Consider the following 19,066-nt stretch of genomic DNA (forward strand, 5'->3'; position numbering starts at 1 on the left):
CCTGGATAGTCCAGCAGGCCCTGGCTATCTGTCCACATGGCCGGCTTGCTGTTAATCAGTTCCTCTAGGCTGCCTGTGGCATACCTCCAGCTCATATTACATGTCTCTGAGATAGACATCCTCAATGCTCAGGGAGAGTCACTTCACTCTAGTGTCTGAATAAGCACTCTGGAGGATGCTTCCCCTTCCTCTGCAGAAAACTCCCTTGGTCATCAAAGGCCAACACCTAAAATCCTATTGCAAGGGTCTCAGCCCCACTCTTCCATCCATATGGGTACAGAAATCCAGGCCCATTGGCCTCCTCCTCATTTTACTTAATTTATTGTTGATGTTGTTACTACTACTACTACTACTACTACTACTACTACTACTAGGGATTGAACCCTGTGGCATTATACCATGGAGATACATTCCCAGCCCTTTCTATTTTTTTGAGACAGGGTCTCACTAATTTGCCTAGGCTGGCCTTGAACTTGTGATCCTCCTGCTTCACCCTCCCAAGTAGCTGACCTGCTTCCTGTTTTGGGGATGAGAATACTGAAGTCCAAGAGGTTAAGTGACTCTCAAGATGGGGTTCATTAGTCCTGCACTGGGAAATACCTTACCCTTTTACTCTAGCTTGTAGCACCCTCCATACAACTTGGCAAGAGCTGGGGACGTCACCTGGGTGCTAAAGCTTGGTTTAACTTGTGCGTGCACTGACAGGGTGTCCTTTCTCAGCTCTCTTCCAGTCCTAGTCCTGACCACTGAGGGAAACAGTCTCAGCTGGGTGCTAATGGGTTCAATGCCTGTCACATGCTGGTCATTTCCAATATGGCAGCTGGCTGGAACTGGTTTTGAGACTGGAGAATGGCAGAAGCTGCCTGCTCTCTGGCAATATTCAATGAGGTTCAGAAAGTGACTCAAAATAAATTTCACTTCTACTCTACTGGGCTGGGGACCCCTTGGCCCCTTGCCCTCTCTCCCTCCCAGCTGGCACTTTGTCCTGGTCCCTCTGACCTTGAAATTGCTTAAGGCTTGGGAGATACTGGGAAGATATGGCAAAGGTCTGTGGCTTCTGTAGGAGGTTGGGTGGGAGAAAGAAGGGGAGAATATGCCATGGATCAGGCTTCTAGTTTCCATGCACCTGGGGGCTTCCAGCACCTCACTCAAAATAAAACACCAAATCCTCCTCCTACAGCTGTGGAACTTGACACTCAGAGAGGTCAAGTCCAGCACTCAGGTTCCCCCAGCAGGACTGTGTGGATGAGGGTGAGGATATGCCCAGAAACTACTCCAGAGTGGGCAGTTTGCTGCCGTTAGAGGGGTCCTGTGGTGATTCCCAGACCTGAGCACCAGGCTGGGCCCCAGGAAGCAGATGTACTTGGCCCAAACACCTTGTGCACCACAGGGCCCTCCCCCTCCCAGCTCTGCCCCTACTCCAACAGGAAGAGGAGGGCCTGTCTGGACTATGCCAGGAATGTGGCCCGCAGCAGGGGAAAGGGTGGCCTGCTCTGCGGCCTGGAGCAGAGTGTGGGCAGGGGGCCTGCTGCCAGGGTGGGGAGGGGGTCACCTCTGCTCTCCCTCCCACTCCCCAGATCCCTCTCTTCCTAGGCAACACTTCTCAGAGGCAGCCAAGGAGCCAGTGCTGAAAATCTGCTTCTCCCCCCAGAGGAGAAATGGGGCCCGAGGGGGCAGCTGCTCAGGGCCAGCAGCTCCTCCCACCACCACCTCCACGGCCATGAGCTGAGGCAATTGTTTAAAGAAATGTCCACCCAAACCCCAGAGCACATGGCTCCAGGGCAGCTTTCTGAGCCAGACAGGCGGAGGATGGGCTTCCAGGCAGCAGGCTGAGGGGAGGGGAGCGGAGGAAGGACGAGAAACTCCCCAAGAATCCTGGCTACATTTTCTGCACACTTTTCATGGCCTCACTGAGCCGGGGCCCCATGTCCATTATTATCCTTTGAGACTTAATTTTTGAGATGGAGACTGGGACCATCTAATTGTATAGATGGGAAGGTGAGGGTCAGATGTTCAGCTCTTGGTGGTGGGGCAGGGCCTGGAACCTGGGCGTCCAGCTCAGAACGCACTCTGGGAGGCCTCTGGTCAGCTGAATCAGGCCCCTGTAGCTGTGGCCTCCTCAGCCCAGAGGCTATGGTGTCTGGTGCAGCGGTCAGCAGGGGCAGGGAGGTAAGATTCTTGATGGTTTTGTGGGGTTGCTACAGGCCTGTCCTGCACATTCTAACTGGGACAAGCTCATAGTCCACAGAGGCAGCCTCCTAGTGACCCTCCCTTCACCAGAGGACACGGTGGCTGGGGAGGTGGCAGAGCGCCCAGAGGTGATCCAAGTTGTTACCCACAGCTTTGAGTTTTGTCCTTCCCCAGAGGCAGGTTTGCCACAAAAGCCCTTGTACTGATCCAGGGGTTATATTCCTGAGTTCTCAGTCACTTATCTGAGAGGCCCAAAAGGGTGGAATTCATATGGTCAACATCTACACCTTTGCCAGTCTCTGGGGACACTTGGAGGAGCTCCTGTTGTCAAGGGTTGTGTGTGTAGTATTGGGCAATGGGCAGGGACAAGGACCACTGCATTGGGTTTGGTGACACACCTGTCTGGATGATTCTGTCCCTAGAGGGAAAAGTGTGGCCCACACCCACTGACAGCTTCTCTTGGGTGGCGGGAAGCAGGTTCTGCGGGAATCTGGCTCAGCCAAAGGCTGGATGAGGAAGAGGATGTGCTGGGGTTTTGGAAATGCCCCCCCCTGTCTGCCACCCCTTGTCCCAGTCACAGGCCCAGCTGTCAGGGTAAAAGACTGCAGGACACATGGGGGGAGCCGGGAGGAGAGGGCTCAGCCAGTACTGCCAGCCAGCTGGGCTGCTGACCTGCAGCCAAGTGACTTTGGCAGGAGACTTAAGCTCCACCTCATTAGTTACATCAGGATAATTATAATCCTTATCTCCTCATGTTATTAGCAGAAGCAAATCAGATAAAAGATAATACATTTAAAAGACTGGCTTGGAGGTAAGAACTTAATAAAAGAAGCTTTAATTTGGTGCTAATTATGCTGTGCGTGTGTGTGTGTGTGTGTGTGTGTGTGTGTGTGTAATCTGTGCAGGGAACTTCCCCAAACCTTTCAAATCCCACCTGTTCCATCAGAGTGAGAAGGGTGGGGAGGGCTCCCAAGGAAAGGTTCTGAAAAGGACACAGGAGACACAAGGACAAAGGAGAGAGGTGTGCCCAGAAGCCAAGGGCAGCAGGCAGCTCTGGCCACTGGAACAGGTCCAGCCTCAGGCCAGCTGGGCTCCTGAAAACGGCGAGAGATGTGCAGAGTGAGGAGCTGCCGTCTGGTTTCTTATCTCATGTAGAGAAGATTGGGTCCTGCCCAGTGGGGCAGTAGAAGGAATGATTTAGAAATCGCTCCCGTAAAGTTCCTTACAGAGCCTGCAGGTGAGACCAAACCCCACCTTGAAGCAGGGTGGGGTTTCTTCCTGCTCTCAGCCTTTCTTCCTGCTTTTCACTCCTTTTTGCGGCCGTTCTACCCTGGGCCCAGCACGCCTGCCTGAGTTTGCCCTCACTCTTTCCATCACTGCCCACTTGGTTCCCCAGCTTCTGGGCCCAGGGAGGCTAGGCAGCATCTAGAGGGCTCACCTTGAATTTGAGGCAGAAGGTTAACTCTGGAAAATCTCTCTGCCCCAAGAGCCACGTGCAGAACCACCCTAGGCCTGGGCACGCTGGGCAGAGACAAAGCCACTTCCTTCTTAGCCTCACTATAGCTCCTCAAGGTCTGGGCCCAAGGGATTCCCCCCCACTTGGCTCCCTGGCTGGTCATAAATAGTAGCAGAGTTTCTTCTCCCTGCCACTCTGGGCAGTTTTCCCGACTTTCCTTGGGGGGCGCTGGGGAGGCACCACACCGACACCAGCAGGGTGGGGGCTCCCTTTCAGAGTAGGACACACAGGTCCAGCAGTTTTAGACATGCATCTAAAACTGCCTGTCCAAATAAACATGCATACTAGTGTTCATTCCAAGAGGAAATGGTAACATGACTTTGGGATAGTCCTATGACCCAAGATGGAGAGAAATGACATCCAAGCCCAGTTTCCTCCTGAGCCAACAGGCAACATGACTTTTCCCAGCTCGCTATTGAGAGCCTCCATGTCCGCTTGGGACCTCCCAGCTCTTCCAGGGCTTACCTCACAACACATGGGGTCTGCTTGGCCTCTACACTCCAAGAGGAGTTTATCGTAAGACTCCTGGACACCCTTGGCTTCTCCTAGACATTGAGGTTGGCTCCAGTCCCATTTCCTACTCAGCTTCCACAGGCTTCGAGACCTGTATCCACCAGTGACTCTTCTGAGGGGTTGCAGGTGCCTGGGGCAGCTCTGCTGTGTGCATGGGTAAAATTGGGCATGCCTGGGTCTGCTGACCTTGTCACTGTCCCCAGTGGTGTTTGGGGGCTGGTTCCATACAGAGACCTTATGTGCTGTTCATCCCAGTTTTCCATCAGAGAGGCACCCCCACAACCTGCACCTGGGTTTGCTACCCCTAGTCACGCTTTTGAGCTGTGTCCCTTCCTCATCTTCCCTGGGAACACATCACAAATACCACAGCCTCTGGCTTCACATATTCCCTCGTGGCCCCAGTATTCCTGGATCATCACCCCTTGCCATCCTGTGCCAGCTACCTTGTCCCAATCCACCTCTTTGAATCTTGGTTCGATAGCAGGGTCTGTCTTCTGAGTTTCCACAGAGGCTAGAGTCACATTCTCCAAGGAACCCTGGAAAGAGAAGGCATGAGAGGATTACTTACAGTGGACTCAGGGAGAGGACAGAGCCCTGGGCTGCCCTGCAATGAGGCAGCCAGGAATGGAAGTCCCATGGGTGAGGCTGGGTGGGTGGAAGTCAAGGACACTGAGTACTTTTGAAAACAGACGCTGATGTGGGAGTCATTATTCTTTGTACTCTCCTTCTCCTTTGAAAAGATTTCTGCGAAAGTAAAAGAAACAGAAGAGAGAAAGCAAGCTGGCCGAGACTGTGGGGAAGTGAGAGTGGTCAGTAGGAATGTTCTGGGAAAGGGGATCCTGCCAGTCTTCCTCCAAGTCCCAGGCAGGTGTCAGGCAGAGTGAGTCACAGGGTGGCACAGAGGGCACCTGGTGGGGCTCACGGTGCCACGCCCAATGACTGCCAGCCCTCCCTCCCTCCCTGCTTCTCTTCCTCCCTGAACATTCAGTAGATCCCACGGGTCACGGGCTAGGACTTCCAGGTCCATGTGCACACAAGAAAGAAAGGTGGCAGGGAGCCAGGGAGGCTGTTCCTCCAGCAACCCCATGGTCTGTCACCTGCCACACGTGGGGCAGAATTGGCAGAGGAGTGCCCAGTGGGCTCAAGGTTAAACAGAAAAAGCAAAGAGGCAAAGTCAGAAGGAAATGGAATGTGCTGGGAAAATCACACAGCTCTAGCTAGCTCTGACGTCACGTGGGGCGAGGCCAGAGAGAGCAGGCCGCCAGGTAAGTGAAACTCCTGCTTCCCTGTAGGAAGGACAGGAGGACATCGCCCACAGGACCTTCCTCCAGATCCTGGGACTAAAGGAATCCATGGTGCTGGAGGCTCTTGGAAGCGGGGTATTGGCAAGAGGCTGAGGAGGTCTGAGTAGCCATTTGGGGTCTCTCTTGTCATGATTCTTACGACTCTTTTCCAGAGGAAGCCAGGAGAACCTAATGGTATCAGTGGCCACATTGGTGTTTTCTGGGAAAACCCATGAACGGTGCAAACGAAAGTGCCCTGCTTTAGTCTGTAAATCTCCATATATTCAGTCTGTGTCAAAAAACTAATACTGGAAGGATTGGGGTTGTGGCTCAGTGGTAGAGTGCTTGCCTAGCACACAAAAGACACTGGGTTTGATCCTCAGCACCACATAAAATGAAATAAAGATATTGTGTCCACCTATAATTAAAAAGTAAATATATTAAAAAACTAATATTGAAATATTTTTTAAAAAGCATTTCATGCTCTTTTGAGGACCTGGAAGAGTGAATTTTACAGCACAGCATACATAGAAACTCCTGAAATAGCCCACAAAGGTGCCTTCCCACTCCCCATCAGTAGTCAATTATCTTTTTCCTTCCAGTTGTTTTACTCTTAGAATACTCCAGAATGCACCTAGCCCCAGTGCTATGATCCTCCTCCCTCCTGGACATTTTCTCTTGGTTACCTTTAAGTCCTTTCTTAGAGCAATCTCCCTGTTCTCTGAACTCCAACCCCACTTGGTGCAACCCCATCTTCCCCTCTCAACAAGTCTTCCCTGGGAAGGGGTTATCATGTATAATATCATTCAAGGTTTTTGTCTGCAACACTCTTTGGATATCCAGAGCAGCAGACCCTGGTCTGACTTGGGCCCATCCACCTGACAACCTCTGAAAGCAGAAAAGAGGGCATCTGTCTGGCCTCCTCTTAGCGTTGGGTGCAAAGGACTCTTCTGATGTGTGTTTCTAGTCCTTGGCACAGTCTCCCTTGTGCTCAGCTGCTTACCGCCAGGTTTCCTGGAATCACTCCTGGGTCTTCCACTCTCTGGCTGCACAGGTCCCTTTTCTTTCCCCTGATGGGCCTATAAATACCTGAAGACAGCCAATATTCCCACACTTTGCCATCGGCTTTCCCCACCACTGTTTTCCTCCTGGGACATAACTGGGACTCTAAGCATGCTGTTTGGTCCGTGTTCCCCTTCCAAGCAGGTGAGATGGGACCTTGAAGAACCCAGCAGGGCTGTACCTCCCTTTAATGCAACATCATACTCTGGGAACTGAGCAGACATTGGCCCTTTTGGTCACCAGACTATCAGCTGACGGATGCCTGCAGCTTTTTCTACGGGCTACTGCTGTTGGCATGATGTTGTAGACACACGTGTGGTCTAGGCAGTGACCTGGACCCAGAGGCCTGCTTAGTGGAGAGACACAGAAGCCACATGGTGAGGCTGGGGAGCCTGGCATGGTGATGCATGGGAGAGTGGCACGGGGGACAGAGGAAAACAGAAAGCCTGAGGAGGGAGATCACAGAGGAAGGTCTGCAGGGTTTCCATATCAGCCTTCCTTTCAGGGGGTGGTGGTCTCAGTGAAGTACCACGATGGCCCCCTCCTCTTTTTCCCAATTCTTCCCTTGCACAATGATCTCACCACATTCATTGATTCACTGACAGACATGTCTGAGTAACCCCAACCTGCCAGAAGCATCAACTCGAAGACTCTCGAAAACCCCTCTTGCCTTACTCCTTGCCCCTGAAGAAAATGTTTGATTTCCCACAGCAGAATCTGACCCGAAAGCCCTGTTGTCATCTCCAACTCAATATTCCTAAAGTAAACACAAGGATGTCCTCTGCAAATCGGCTTATGTGACTTCCCTGTATTTGAAATCTCTCCCTTATATTTCCAAACTTCTCTTCTGGTGCATCCTGGGATTAACCCCTGTCTCCCCTTCTAGCCAGATGAGATGACTTGCCATTTTTAAAACATGCTCTTCATTTTCCTTTCCAAGCATCACCCTGTCTAGGATGGGGACAGAAGTTAACATTTCATGAATGCTTACTATAGTCTGTCCCTTTAATTTCCCTAACAACTGCATGAAGTAGGCACAATATTATTCCCATGACAGAGGAGGAAACCTAAGCATGGGGCTGTACCATAGTGACTGAGGGGGTCAGGCCAACAGTGGGACTCTGGAATATTCTCTTTCCCATATGCTCTTCTTCCCTACCATCCTTGCCAGAGATGATCTTTTCATTTCCCAACTTAAAAAAAATCATGTTTTCCATGTATTTAAACACTGCCTCAGTTGATATTTTGAATATCTTGCTTCTGGTTGTTTTTGAATATTTGTGTAGTTATCTTGTTTAACCAATGGCATTATAGATTCCAGCACATCAGAGACCAGCTTTCTAATGGGCATGTACAAACACTAGATGTCCTACCCACATGTCCTCAGTGGGCCATGTTTCAATACTGGGTCTTTGCAAAGCAGCCTGATTCCTGCCATGTGGAAGGAATGGCTGTTGGGGTGGAGAGGGGCTTATGAACATCCTCTTAGAATGGCCTCACAGAGGGGAAATAAGTCTCTCTGCCTGAGAGGGGTAGCCCAGGACCCTGAACATGCCATCCTGGAATACCACTCTGGGCTGGAAAGGCGGTGTCCACATATAGGATCAACACTCCAACACTGCCTAGGCATGGTGGTGCACACCTGTAATCCCAGGGCTGGGGGGGCTGAGGCAGGAGGATCCCGAGTTCAAAGCCAACCTCAGCAACTTAGCCAGGCCCTAAGCAACTCAATGAGACCCTGTCTCTAAATAAAATATAAAAAAGGGCTGGGGATGTGGGTCAGTGGTTAAGCACCCCTTGGTTCAATCCCCAGTACAACAAACAAAAAACCATTCCAACACTCTAGACTGTAGATTTTCAGTGTCCTTTGAGTACATAGAAAAGGCATGAGCACATCTAATAGTACATAAAATTGATTTGAGATTGCCAGCATTTTTTTTCTAAATAAATATATTTTAGGGCTGGAGGTGTAGCCCAACAGTAGAACACTTGCCTAGAATGCACAAGGCCCTGGGCTCAATCTCCAGCACCACAAAAAAAAAAAAAAAAAAGAAAAATTGAAAAAATTACTGTCAGCATTTCATAAATATTAGGAAATTTCATATCAAATACATAGGAAAGGGCTGGGGATGTGGCTCAAGTGGTAGCGTGCTCGCCTGGCATGCACGGGGTGCTGGGTTTGATCCTCAGCACCATATAAAAATAAAATAAAGATGTTGTGTCCACCGAAAACTAAAAAATAAATATTAAAAAATTCTCTCTCTCTCTAAAAAAAAAAAAAAAAAAAAAAAAAGAAAACATAGGAAATATGTTTTCAGAGAAAAAGAGAGTCTTCCCAAGGAAGGGCAGTTGGCAACTAGATACTGAATCAAATGTGTGAAATATGATATGTCAAGAACTATGTAATGTTTTGAACAACAACAATAAAAATTAAAAAAAAAGGTCCTATTTAAAAATGTTTATTATGCAAGAAAATAACATTGTAAACTTTTGTTTATTAGCATTCATTGTACATGATGGTTTCCTTGGTTTAAGCTGGTTGATGTGGGACTCTACGACAGGACATAGATCAAACTTTCACGTTGTACCAGTTCCACGCCTTTACTTGAAAAATTACTGAAAATCCAGTTTTATAGAAAGATGTTGGCTCAATATGGAAACTAAATTTTTAAACTTTCTTGTTCAATTGGAAATATTCTGAGTAAAACAAGGGAAGTGGAGGAGCCCCTGATCTGTGGCCCACCACTCCCTCCTGAGCCAGGAGGCTGGGAGTGGCACAGGCTGAGCATGGCTCACCAGCTCACATCCTTGCACAGAGCAGTGAGAGTTTTTCTCTGGAGAGTCACCCTGAATCACAGACCAGAGCCAGTCTGAAGGCAGGGAACACCCTACCCATGAAGGATGAGAAAAAGAGGGACAAAGGGGAAGACAGTAGTTGGGAGCACTTCCTGTCCTTCTCCCCCTTTCTGCTGCCCTAGCCTAATGACACCTTGAGGGGCCTGTGGCCAATAGGGAGTAATGTCACGAGTGATAGGCTCTTGACAAATAAACCCTGGAGTGACCATATAAACAAAGGTGCTTTCTGGGTGGCCTTCTAGGACCACACCCCTTCCTGGCAGAAGCCCAGGTTCTTATCACAAGATTGAACACACCTTCAATACCGGAGGAGACTCCAAGGAGAGGCAGAGCCAGCCATCCATCAGCATCAGCAAGACCAGGAATACTCTTAGGGACAGGAAAGGGCCCCCCAGCTCTTATTTCATTGACTAACTTCCTTGAGTCGGGCTGTGAGATTCCAGAAAGTCTGAGAACCTTTTCTACAAAGGGTCTGAAGAGAGTCATCCACTCTCACTCTGGGGACTCCAGGAACCTTGTCCTTCCAACAGCAGCTGTACCACCCGGCACACATGCTGATCTGGACCTCGTTTCCAGGTGCCTGAGCCCCGGTATTTATTTTACAGTTGAGCTGGGCTCACCCTGCATTCCCCAGGCAAACACCGTCCATGAATCACAAGTGTGTAAAGGTCATTCCAGCAACTAGGGTACTCTAAAAGGCTTTTAAAAAAAGTTTCCTGGAAACTTTTTAAAAAACTCTCCTGATCCCGGAAGGAAGACAAAGGGAACTTTAAAAACCTAAAAGAATCTCATAGTGAAGAAAATCTGTGCATTAGGAGACTGTTCTGCATGGTGCCTTTGGGTTGGGTGCCTTTCAGCACCCAATTTAGAAGGTGAGTAACTCTGTGGTCAGACTTGTATTGGCTTTCACAAGAATGATTAACACAAGTGTAACGAGTGACACTTGGAAGAGGGTGTCAAATGACAGGTTTCTCATAGGATCTACTTGAGGGACAGAAGACAGTCCTGGGGCAACAAGAAGGGTACCGTAGACCCAGTCTCTCATCCAGGCCCTCCCCATCCCCCTTCTCCCCACGTCTGGGAAGAAGCACTTTGTGCTCAGTTGCTCAGGGCTGAAAGCATCTTTCTCCCCTCCCACCTTAGTTACCTGTTGCCTCCCAAGCTAGAGTGTGAGCTCTGTGCTTATCTTGTTCATTGTGAGGGACTGGCACAGGGTTGGCACTCAAATGTCTGCCAAACGATACATAATGAGTAGATGAGTGGCCTGCTTAGGCGGAAAGGCCACCGTAGCATGGAGGAGAACTTCCCAATGGCTTTCACAGTTTGTGTTTACTTAGAAAGAGGACAGGCACAAGGAGCCACCAATGTCACCTGCCAAGGAGATGGCATAGGCAGGCACAGCACATTTCAGCCAAGAGCCGCTGGACATGCTAGGCAATGTAGTGGTGGGGTAAAGAGGGTATTTTGACCTCATCAGATACTTGCAGAAACAGTTTAAGACAACACAGGAGAGAAGCCTGCAGACAAGAGAGCCAGCCACAGCTTCTCCCAGCACTCTGCTGATTCCTGGCTGGCAAGCGCCCTGATCACACCCGTGGCCCTCCTGGGATCCCTCCTCTGCCAGCACTTTCATACCAGTTCAGCACCGTCAGACCCAAATGCAAGAGCACCCAGCACTGGCTCCCTGGCAGCTCCCTGAGGTTCCCGGCCAGCCCCACAGCAGGCCATCTCTCGGGAAGGCAGCCCTCAGAGGCCGTCTAGGCCTGGAAGAATCCAAGGCAGCCATTTAGTTCTTACTTTACACTCAGCTCTAGACCAAGGGGTACAGTTCTAGACCAGGTTCCACTGCCAACATGCTGTGTGGCCTCCATATCTTCCTCCTGGAACAAGACGTTGCTTCTCTCTGGCAAGGGCACCCCAACTTCCAGCTGTCTTCAACGGCTGGGCAGGCGACAGCGCAGAGTGGAGCAGGCAGGGCGTGGTTCACGACACAGACCTATTTTGTTTGCATGTGAAACATGCAGGAATCCTCATCCCTTCCACAGATGCTTATTCTGATTTTCCTTAAAACATGAGGCGCCAAGAAGCAAGACTCAGGCAAAACCATGAGGCACCTTTTGCCAGGGGCACTGGCATGGAGAAAAAAAGAAATGTATAAGGGTAGTAGCAACAGCCATCATCATTTGGTCTTGAGGTCACAGAGGTTGAAGGGAATGGAGCAGATTATAGAGAAGTACAGGGGCCATGCCCTGCGATGAGAGGCAGCCCTGCCTTAGGTACAGGTCATGGGAGACCGTCAGACCCTATGATTTTTTTAAATATTTATTTTTTAGGTGTAGATGGACACAATGCCTTTATTTTATTTACTTATTTTTATGTGGTACTGAGGATTGAACCCAGGACCTCGCCTGTGCTAGGTGAGTGCTCTACCACTTGAGCTATAACCCCAGCCCCAGACCCTGTGATTTTTAAGAAAAATGGGAAAGCTAATTTGTAGGTTTTTTTTTTTTTTTTTTTTTTTTTTTTTTTTTTTTTTGTGTGTGTGTGTGTGTGAAATCTCCAGATTTTTAAATTCACCTTGCATTTAAAGCAAATGAGTGCTGGGGGCCAAACCAACAGGTCTGAACATAAACACAGCTCTGGTGTGCTGGTCTGAAAACTCGGGGTGAGCTGCAGCCTCCTGTTCTATGTGGGTGCCCCTTTGCGGGGAAGGGGAAGGGATAGGCAAGAGCAAATATTTTGTTCTCCACTCCACCACCTTATTTACAGAATAGGGAATCTAGATGGGGAGCCCAGGCTGTACCCACAGGGCACAGGCCTGCAGTGCCAAGGCCCTGGATGAGTTGGGTGACAGGCACCAAAGGAACCAGAGGCCTAGCAAGGCCTAGTGAAGGGTGAGCCTGGGCCTCCTCCTCCCTCCATTTGCAACAATCAGCTTTAGAGGAAGCAGGGGATGGGGAGCAGAGGTGTGGGGAGGGGATGATATTTACTGGTATTCCCTCCTTTGTGTCTGGGAAGGAGATAAAACCTGTGAGGATGAGGTAATTACAGTGGAGACCCAGGCCATGCACCAAAGATGTCACCTCCATTGTCACACTTTCCAGTACAAAGGCCTGTCCTGGTTGAACTGTGTCTGCCCCATGCTGTAAATTCATATGAACAATTCCACACTGAGAAACCTATGCAGTATCTTAGGAGGTGACTTTGTTTGGGACCATGAAGATGTAATTAATGAGGTCATTAAGGTGTGCCCAACCCAGCATAACTGGAATCCTTACGAAATGGGAAAATAATGGGAAAATGTGAACATAGACATGTCCACCAAGAGAGCACCATGTGAGGATGAAGGGCTGATTCATCTACAAGCCAAGGGATATCAGAGACCCCAGCACACAACCAGAAGCCAGGAGAGACTCTTTCTCACATCTCTCAGAAGGAACCTATCCTGCAGACCCTTGGTCTTAAAATTCTGACCTCCAGAACTATACGCTATGAGAGTATAATTCTTTTTTTTTTTTTTTTTGATTTTTGGTTTTTTTTTTTTATACTGGGAGTTGGACCCAGATGTGCTTTACCACTGAGCCACTTCCCTAGGTCTTTACATTTTTTTATTTTGAGACAATGTCTCATTAAATTGCTTAGAGTTTCACTAAGTTGCTTAGGCTGGCCTTGAACTTGACATCCTCCTGCTTTAGCCTCTGGGGTGGCTGTAATTACAGGCATATGCTCCCATGCCTAACATAGATGACAAATTCATGTTGTTTAAATTACCTAATTTGTGGTAGTAATGGCGGTACTAGAAAACTAATCCAAGAACTGAATCAGTTTTCCCTGGGATCCAGGCGGGGCCAAGGAAGGAGAGGGAATTCAACCAGGAGAGAGAGCCACACTGAGAAACCTATGCAAGGAGATATGAAGTCACGGTCTGCATCTTGTCCTCTGCTGCAGGTGGCAGAAATCAGGGTCTGCCTGTCAACATAACCTTCCTACCTGGCCCACCGTGGGGGGACATTCGAGCACATCCCTTCCTAACTCAGAGGCAGCACTCTTCCCCTTCCTTTGGGGCCTGAGAAGCCACTCCCCTGTCTTTCCCACTTGGAATGTGGTGCAGGGCAGGCGGCAGAGCCGGGGCCACACAAACTGATGCTCTCTTAGATGCAAACCTTGCTCTGCACTCTTCCCACCTCCACCCCCCCCACCCCCCGACACATGGTCCTGGGCCAGCCAGGCCACCTTCATGGTGAGCACATGTGGTGGGCATCCCGTTGATACTGACATAATTCTCCCTGAGAAACTGGCAGGAGGCTTTCCATAGACGGGGGAAACTGAGTCACTCATACAAGATCTCCCAGATGATGGATGGAGGACTCACTGGGAGGTCCCCAAGGGCCTCTGTCTCAGCCCCTAGCCCTCCTCCAGTGCCCAGGCCCTGTCTTCCCTAGAGAGGGTGTGCTTGGAGGGTACATGGGGGGAGAACAGAGAAGAACAACAGAGAGTCTGCGCTCTGCACCGCAAACAAACAAGTCCAGCATAGAGGAGGCCTGAAAGGAGGCAGTGTGCGGCGGCGGGGGCTGCGGGGGGCGGGGCGGCCGCATAAAGGAATGTTGTTCGAGAAGGCCGGGGCTGGGCACCGAGAGATGGACAGATGGCCTTTTATCCCTCAGCCCGGTTGTGCCTGAAAACCCTTTCTCTGAGATGAGATGGCACCCTGGGCCCCGTGTCCAGCTGCCCCGACCCCGTGCAGCACACCTGGTAGCACACAGATGGACAGCTCAGAGGAAGACCATGAGCAGGGCTGTCCTGAGCCTCATCTGCCTGGAGAGCCCCATCCTTGTGCTGACAGCCCACCTCCCCGGCCCCCAGGAGCGGGCTCCCGGGGCTGGTGGTTCTGGGGAGCTGGACACAGCCACAACCAAGGCAGCAGAATCCACTTGCTTCCACTTCTAACAGACTGCTCTCTGCCTCACTGGGTCCAAATGTGCAATGGGTCTCAAGCAGGGCAGAGCTCTGGCTACCCTTTTGTGGTGTAGGAAGTGACAAGCCACAGAACCCCCCAAAGCAGGCCTGTACCTGACCCTCCCCACATCACTGCAAGTCCATAGCTCTGCAAGGCCACCATCCCGTATTCATGGGAGGAAGAAGGACAAAAAGGAAATAAGTAGGAAGCTTGTGCCTAAGATGTGACCAACTGCTCTTGCTCAGGAATGTGGAGAGGAGGACAGGAAGACAGTGCCAGTCCCCTGGGACCTGGTATTGCTTCTGCTCATAAAATGAACTGTTTTGAATGCCAATGCCTGCAACCTCACCCTCCGAAACAGAAGCCAGTGTAGGTGGGCAATCCAGGACATCAGAAAAAAGGGACAGCCAAGCATGGTGGCAGATGCCTGTAATCCCAGTGGCTCAGGAGGCTGAGGCAGGAGGATCGCGAGTTCAAAGCCAGCCTCAGCAAAAGCAAGGCACTTAGCAACTCAGTGAGACCCTGTCTCTAAATAAAATACAAAATAGGGCTGGGGATGTGGCTCAGTGGTAGAGTGCGCCTGAGTTTAATCCCTGGAACCAAAAAAGATAGAAAGAAAGAAGAGAAAAAGGGGGTCAACAGCCTGAAAATACTAAATTACTGCTTGAAACTGCCAAAGTACCCCTACAAGTTTCTGTGCTATTATTCTGATTCACGTGGGCTTGGTGAGGGCGAATGCAAGGAGCTCTCTGAGGCTTACCTTCTGGATTCTTCTGAATAAAATCCTGCCTCTCCCTGCAATGGCAGGGTAGGAAGGAACTGGGCTGCAACTGTGATGGGAACATCAGAGCTTGCAGGGCACAGTCTCTTCAGAATGCATCCTTTTGCAGACTTGATGAGACCAAGTCTGGCTGACTGCAATCCCTCAGGACCTGGACCACAAAGCCCCTCTGAGAGGCTCACAGGACATGCTACCCGCAAGGAAAACACACTGATGCCATCTAAACACATCATCTCCTCACTGGCCCAGCTTTCATAATAAAACAATATATTTCAGATCTATCATGTAAGGCTCTGAGTTCTAAGGGTGATGCCCTCCGTGTTTTTATTTCACTAATTTTTAAAGGAGAAAGGAAGCCATCGATCTTCAAATAACCTTACATCATGGTTTCAGAAGCAATAATCCCAAGTATGCCTTTCATACTCCATTTAAGAAAGAAAAATAATTGTTGTTTTTGCCATTTGTTTACAAAATGGCAAATGATTTACAAGAAACTATAATAGTCACTGAACCGTTTTGTTAAAAAAACAAAAACAAAAACAAATCACAACAACAAAGCAACTTGCCTCACACCTCACTACTACTTTTTGGGAGGTGGGTATTAAGGATAGAACTCAGGGGTGCTCTACCACTGAGCTACCTCCCCAGCCCTTTTTAATTTTTATTTTTAAACAGGGGCTCACTCAGTTGGCCAGGCTGTCCTCAAACTTGTGATCCTCCAGCTTCAGCCTCTGGAGTCCCTGGGATTACAGGTGTGCACCACCACGCCCAGCCAACTACTCCTTTTTATGGATTTAAACAATGTCTACCTCGTGTTCAGCCCTGCAATCCTTCCCTTTTATAATGGAGGATGTTTATACTGATAGAGGTCAGATGACCTGTCTCGGTGACATGGGTGGATCTAGAACACAAGACTCAGACTCTTGGACTGCTTGAGACCCATTGCACAAATCTAAACCTTGCCGGATCTGCACAGTGCATCCTAGAACGAGGGACAGCTGGTGACAGTGAGCCCTACAACGGGGACACCTGGTGATTCCTGATGAGCTATAGTGTCTCTTCCTAATTTCCTATGGGTTAGTATGAAATATGATATGTCAAGAGCTTTGTAAGGTTTTGAACAACCAATAAAAAAATAATGAAGAAAAAAAAATTTCCTATGGGTTAAGCACCATGTTTTAGACATATCACCATGTTAGTACCTCAGGCCCAGGGGATGACTTCTCTGAACAACCCCAGGGCAAGGTGTCCTTCACCTGTCTGACATGGCCACAAGTGACAGACATCATCATTAGTATGTGTCAAGCAAAGAAGGCAAGAGTGAGCTATTTCTGAATGATGCACGGACACCGTCCTGGAACAGAACCACCCCTAATCTAGGGACCATTATGCCAGAGAGAAAAAGCCAGGAGTCCTGGGCCACAGCGCTAGATCAGTGCTGCCCAACGGACTTTCTTATAATGATGAAAACGTTCTATCTTTGTGCTATTATAGTAGCCAATAGCCCCTACTGAACCTTGGAAATGTGGCTGGTGTAACCAAAGAGATGACTTCTTGATTTAATTCTATTTTTCTTTTTTTTTTTTTTTGTGGTGCTAGAGATTGAACCCAGGGCCTTGTGCATTCGAGGCAAACACTCTACCAACTGAGCTATATCCCCAGCCCATTAATTTAAATTCAAATAGCCACATGTGGATTGTAAGCTCTGGATCCATCAGTTCACTGTACTACTTGAAATCTTATCTTGGATGATGATTTCTTGGCATCTCCAACCTGACATGTCCCCAGGGAACTTGAAAGTCCCATCCCAAACCTGGGCCCCCATCCCAGTATTTATCATTTCCATAAATCAAACCACCCAGTTGCTCAGGGCAAAATCTTGGCATCACCCTCAAGTCCTCCCTTTCCTCAATGTCGACATCCAATCCATTAGCAAATTCTAGTAGTTCTATGTCTAAGGCAATTGCTAATCTCCCCCATCCTCATGGTCACCCAGTTTAGGCCAGCATACCCTCCAGTCACCTTGGCAACACTGATGGCCTTTAACTCTTTCTGATTCTACTCTCGACCACCTGCAATCTATCCTCCATATAGCAACTAGAACTATCTAAGAAAATAGTTTTTCTTTATTATTTTTCTTTATTACTCCTTTAGCCTTCTGCATAAAACTTTCCAGGGGCTGCCTATTGCCCTCTGAATAAAACCTAAATCCCTGTGACTCATGAACCTCACCAAGATAGGGCGCTGGCTCACCTCTCATTTCACCTCTCTCCATACTTCCTTACTCACACTGTCTGGCAACACCAGAGCCCCGTCTTGGTCATACCTCAGGACCTTTGCACCTTTGTGACAGCTCCTTTTTATCCACCAACCATTGACTCCTTAGAGACGCCTTCCCTGACAACCCCCATCTGAGCCATGGCTGCCACTTTGCCACAGCCCCTCTCCCCGGTCTAAAACATATCATCTAGTCCATTATTTCACTGTGTAATACACATGCAGAATATTTATATTCTGTTATAGCACTTGCTACCACTCTGAATTATTGTGTCTACCTCCTTCCACTGATAGGTTAGCCTCTTGAAGGTAGAAATCTTTTTATTCATAGCAGCAAGCACAGTGCCAAGCACAGAAGGGAAGTCCACTGTGTTTGTGGTTGCACAGCAGAAGGAATGGTGAGAGGAAGGCATCCCTGTGAGCCCTTGGGACCATCTGGGGTGTTGGCCAGCCTTGTCTTTGGAGTCTGTTCTTCCCCAACCAGGGTGAGTGTCTCAGGTCTAGAGTTGCACCTGTGCACGTGCAGTCAGGATGAGGGCCCACAGGCCCTGGTCACAGGGAAGGGGCAACTCTGAGAGAAGAGAATGCCCTCATGCCCCTCTGAGGATATGGACAGGACCTCCATAGGGTCTAAACACATAGCAAGTCCGGCTTTGAAAACATCCTACCCTCAACACCTAGCAGAAATCTACCCCTTTCTTAGCAGAAGCTGGAACGGATTCCATTTGATCAACATGTTCTGTTTTACAGATCCCATGTGGTCTCACTACAACCACATGCAATCCTGTGGAGGAGCCAGGGTGAAATGACAGGGGAAAATCACAAGGTGAAACAACATACTCAAAGTCACACAGTTAAGAAGATGTTAAGGCAGGAGTATGGCACAGACTCTGGGCTCCAGATCCCGGGCCCCCTCCTCTGTCCTACAGGGCAGCAATGTGGGCTGCCTGGGCCATGTTCATCTTGCAATTGCCCTGCACCAAGCTCCACACTGCGAATTGAGGATGTGGACCCTTTTAATTTTTACTTTATTTTTTATTTTTGATACAGGGTCTCACTAAGTTGCTTAGGGCCTTGCTAATTTGCTGAGGCTGGCTTTGAACTTGCAATTCTTCTGCCTTTACTTCCTGAGTCATTGGGATTATAGGCATGAGTTACCATGCCCAACTAGGATGCCGATTCTTTGATGACCCCATGGAACCTGCCCACCTGGCCACCTGTAGTTTTCCCATCTCTAGTCTTCCTCTTGCCCTTGGCCCTTAGCCTTCTAATACAGTAGGTCACAAACACTATGGTGCTCCTGAGTCACATGGAATACTTATTGAAACACAGATTTCTGGGATCTTGCTTTGAGAGATTCTGATTTTATAGGTTTGGAAAGTGGCCCAAGAATCTTTTTTAATATCACCATATGCTAAGTAACTCTTTAATTATGTTTTCTTTTTCACTCAAGTGAAGTATCAAACTCTTCCCATGAACCTTCAAAATTGTAACCTCTGTCACCACTGGGTCATCTTTCTGAAATATAACATAGTTCATATTCACAACCATCTAAGCTGTTCAAGTGGCAGAATCCATGTAGTAATATCTAGACTGGGTGGAATAGCATTTCCTCCCAAAGCATGTCCTCT

General features: G+C 49.0%; 1 protein-coding gene across 1 annotated transcript in view; it reads right to left on the reverse strand.

Moving 5' to 3' along the window:
• Positions 1 to 19,066, reverse strand: part of Fa2h (fatty acid 2-hydroxylase) — a 51,140-nt gene that overhangs the window by 16,198 nt on the left and 15,876 nt on the right. The window contains exon 2 of the mRNA XM_046435158.2: positions 4,663 to 4,755. Within this exon, the coding sequence (XP_046291114.1) occupies positions 4,663 to 4,755 (93 nt within the window). The remainder of the gene's footprint in view (positions 1 to 4,662; positions 4,756 to 19,066) is intronic.

This window comes from Marmota monax, unplaced genomic scaffold (assembly GCF_021218885.2).
Source record: "Marmota monax isolate L192 unplaced genomic scaffold, Marmota_monax_Labrador192_F-V1.1 WCK01_AAM20220418_F8-fsc00024, whole genome shotgun sequence".
In the NCBI taxonomy this organism is placed as follows: domain Eukaryota; kingdom Metazoa; phylum Chordata; class Mammalia; order Rodentia; family Sciuridae; genus Marmota; species Marmota monax.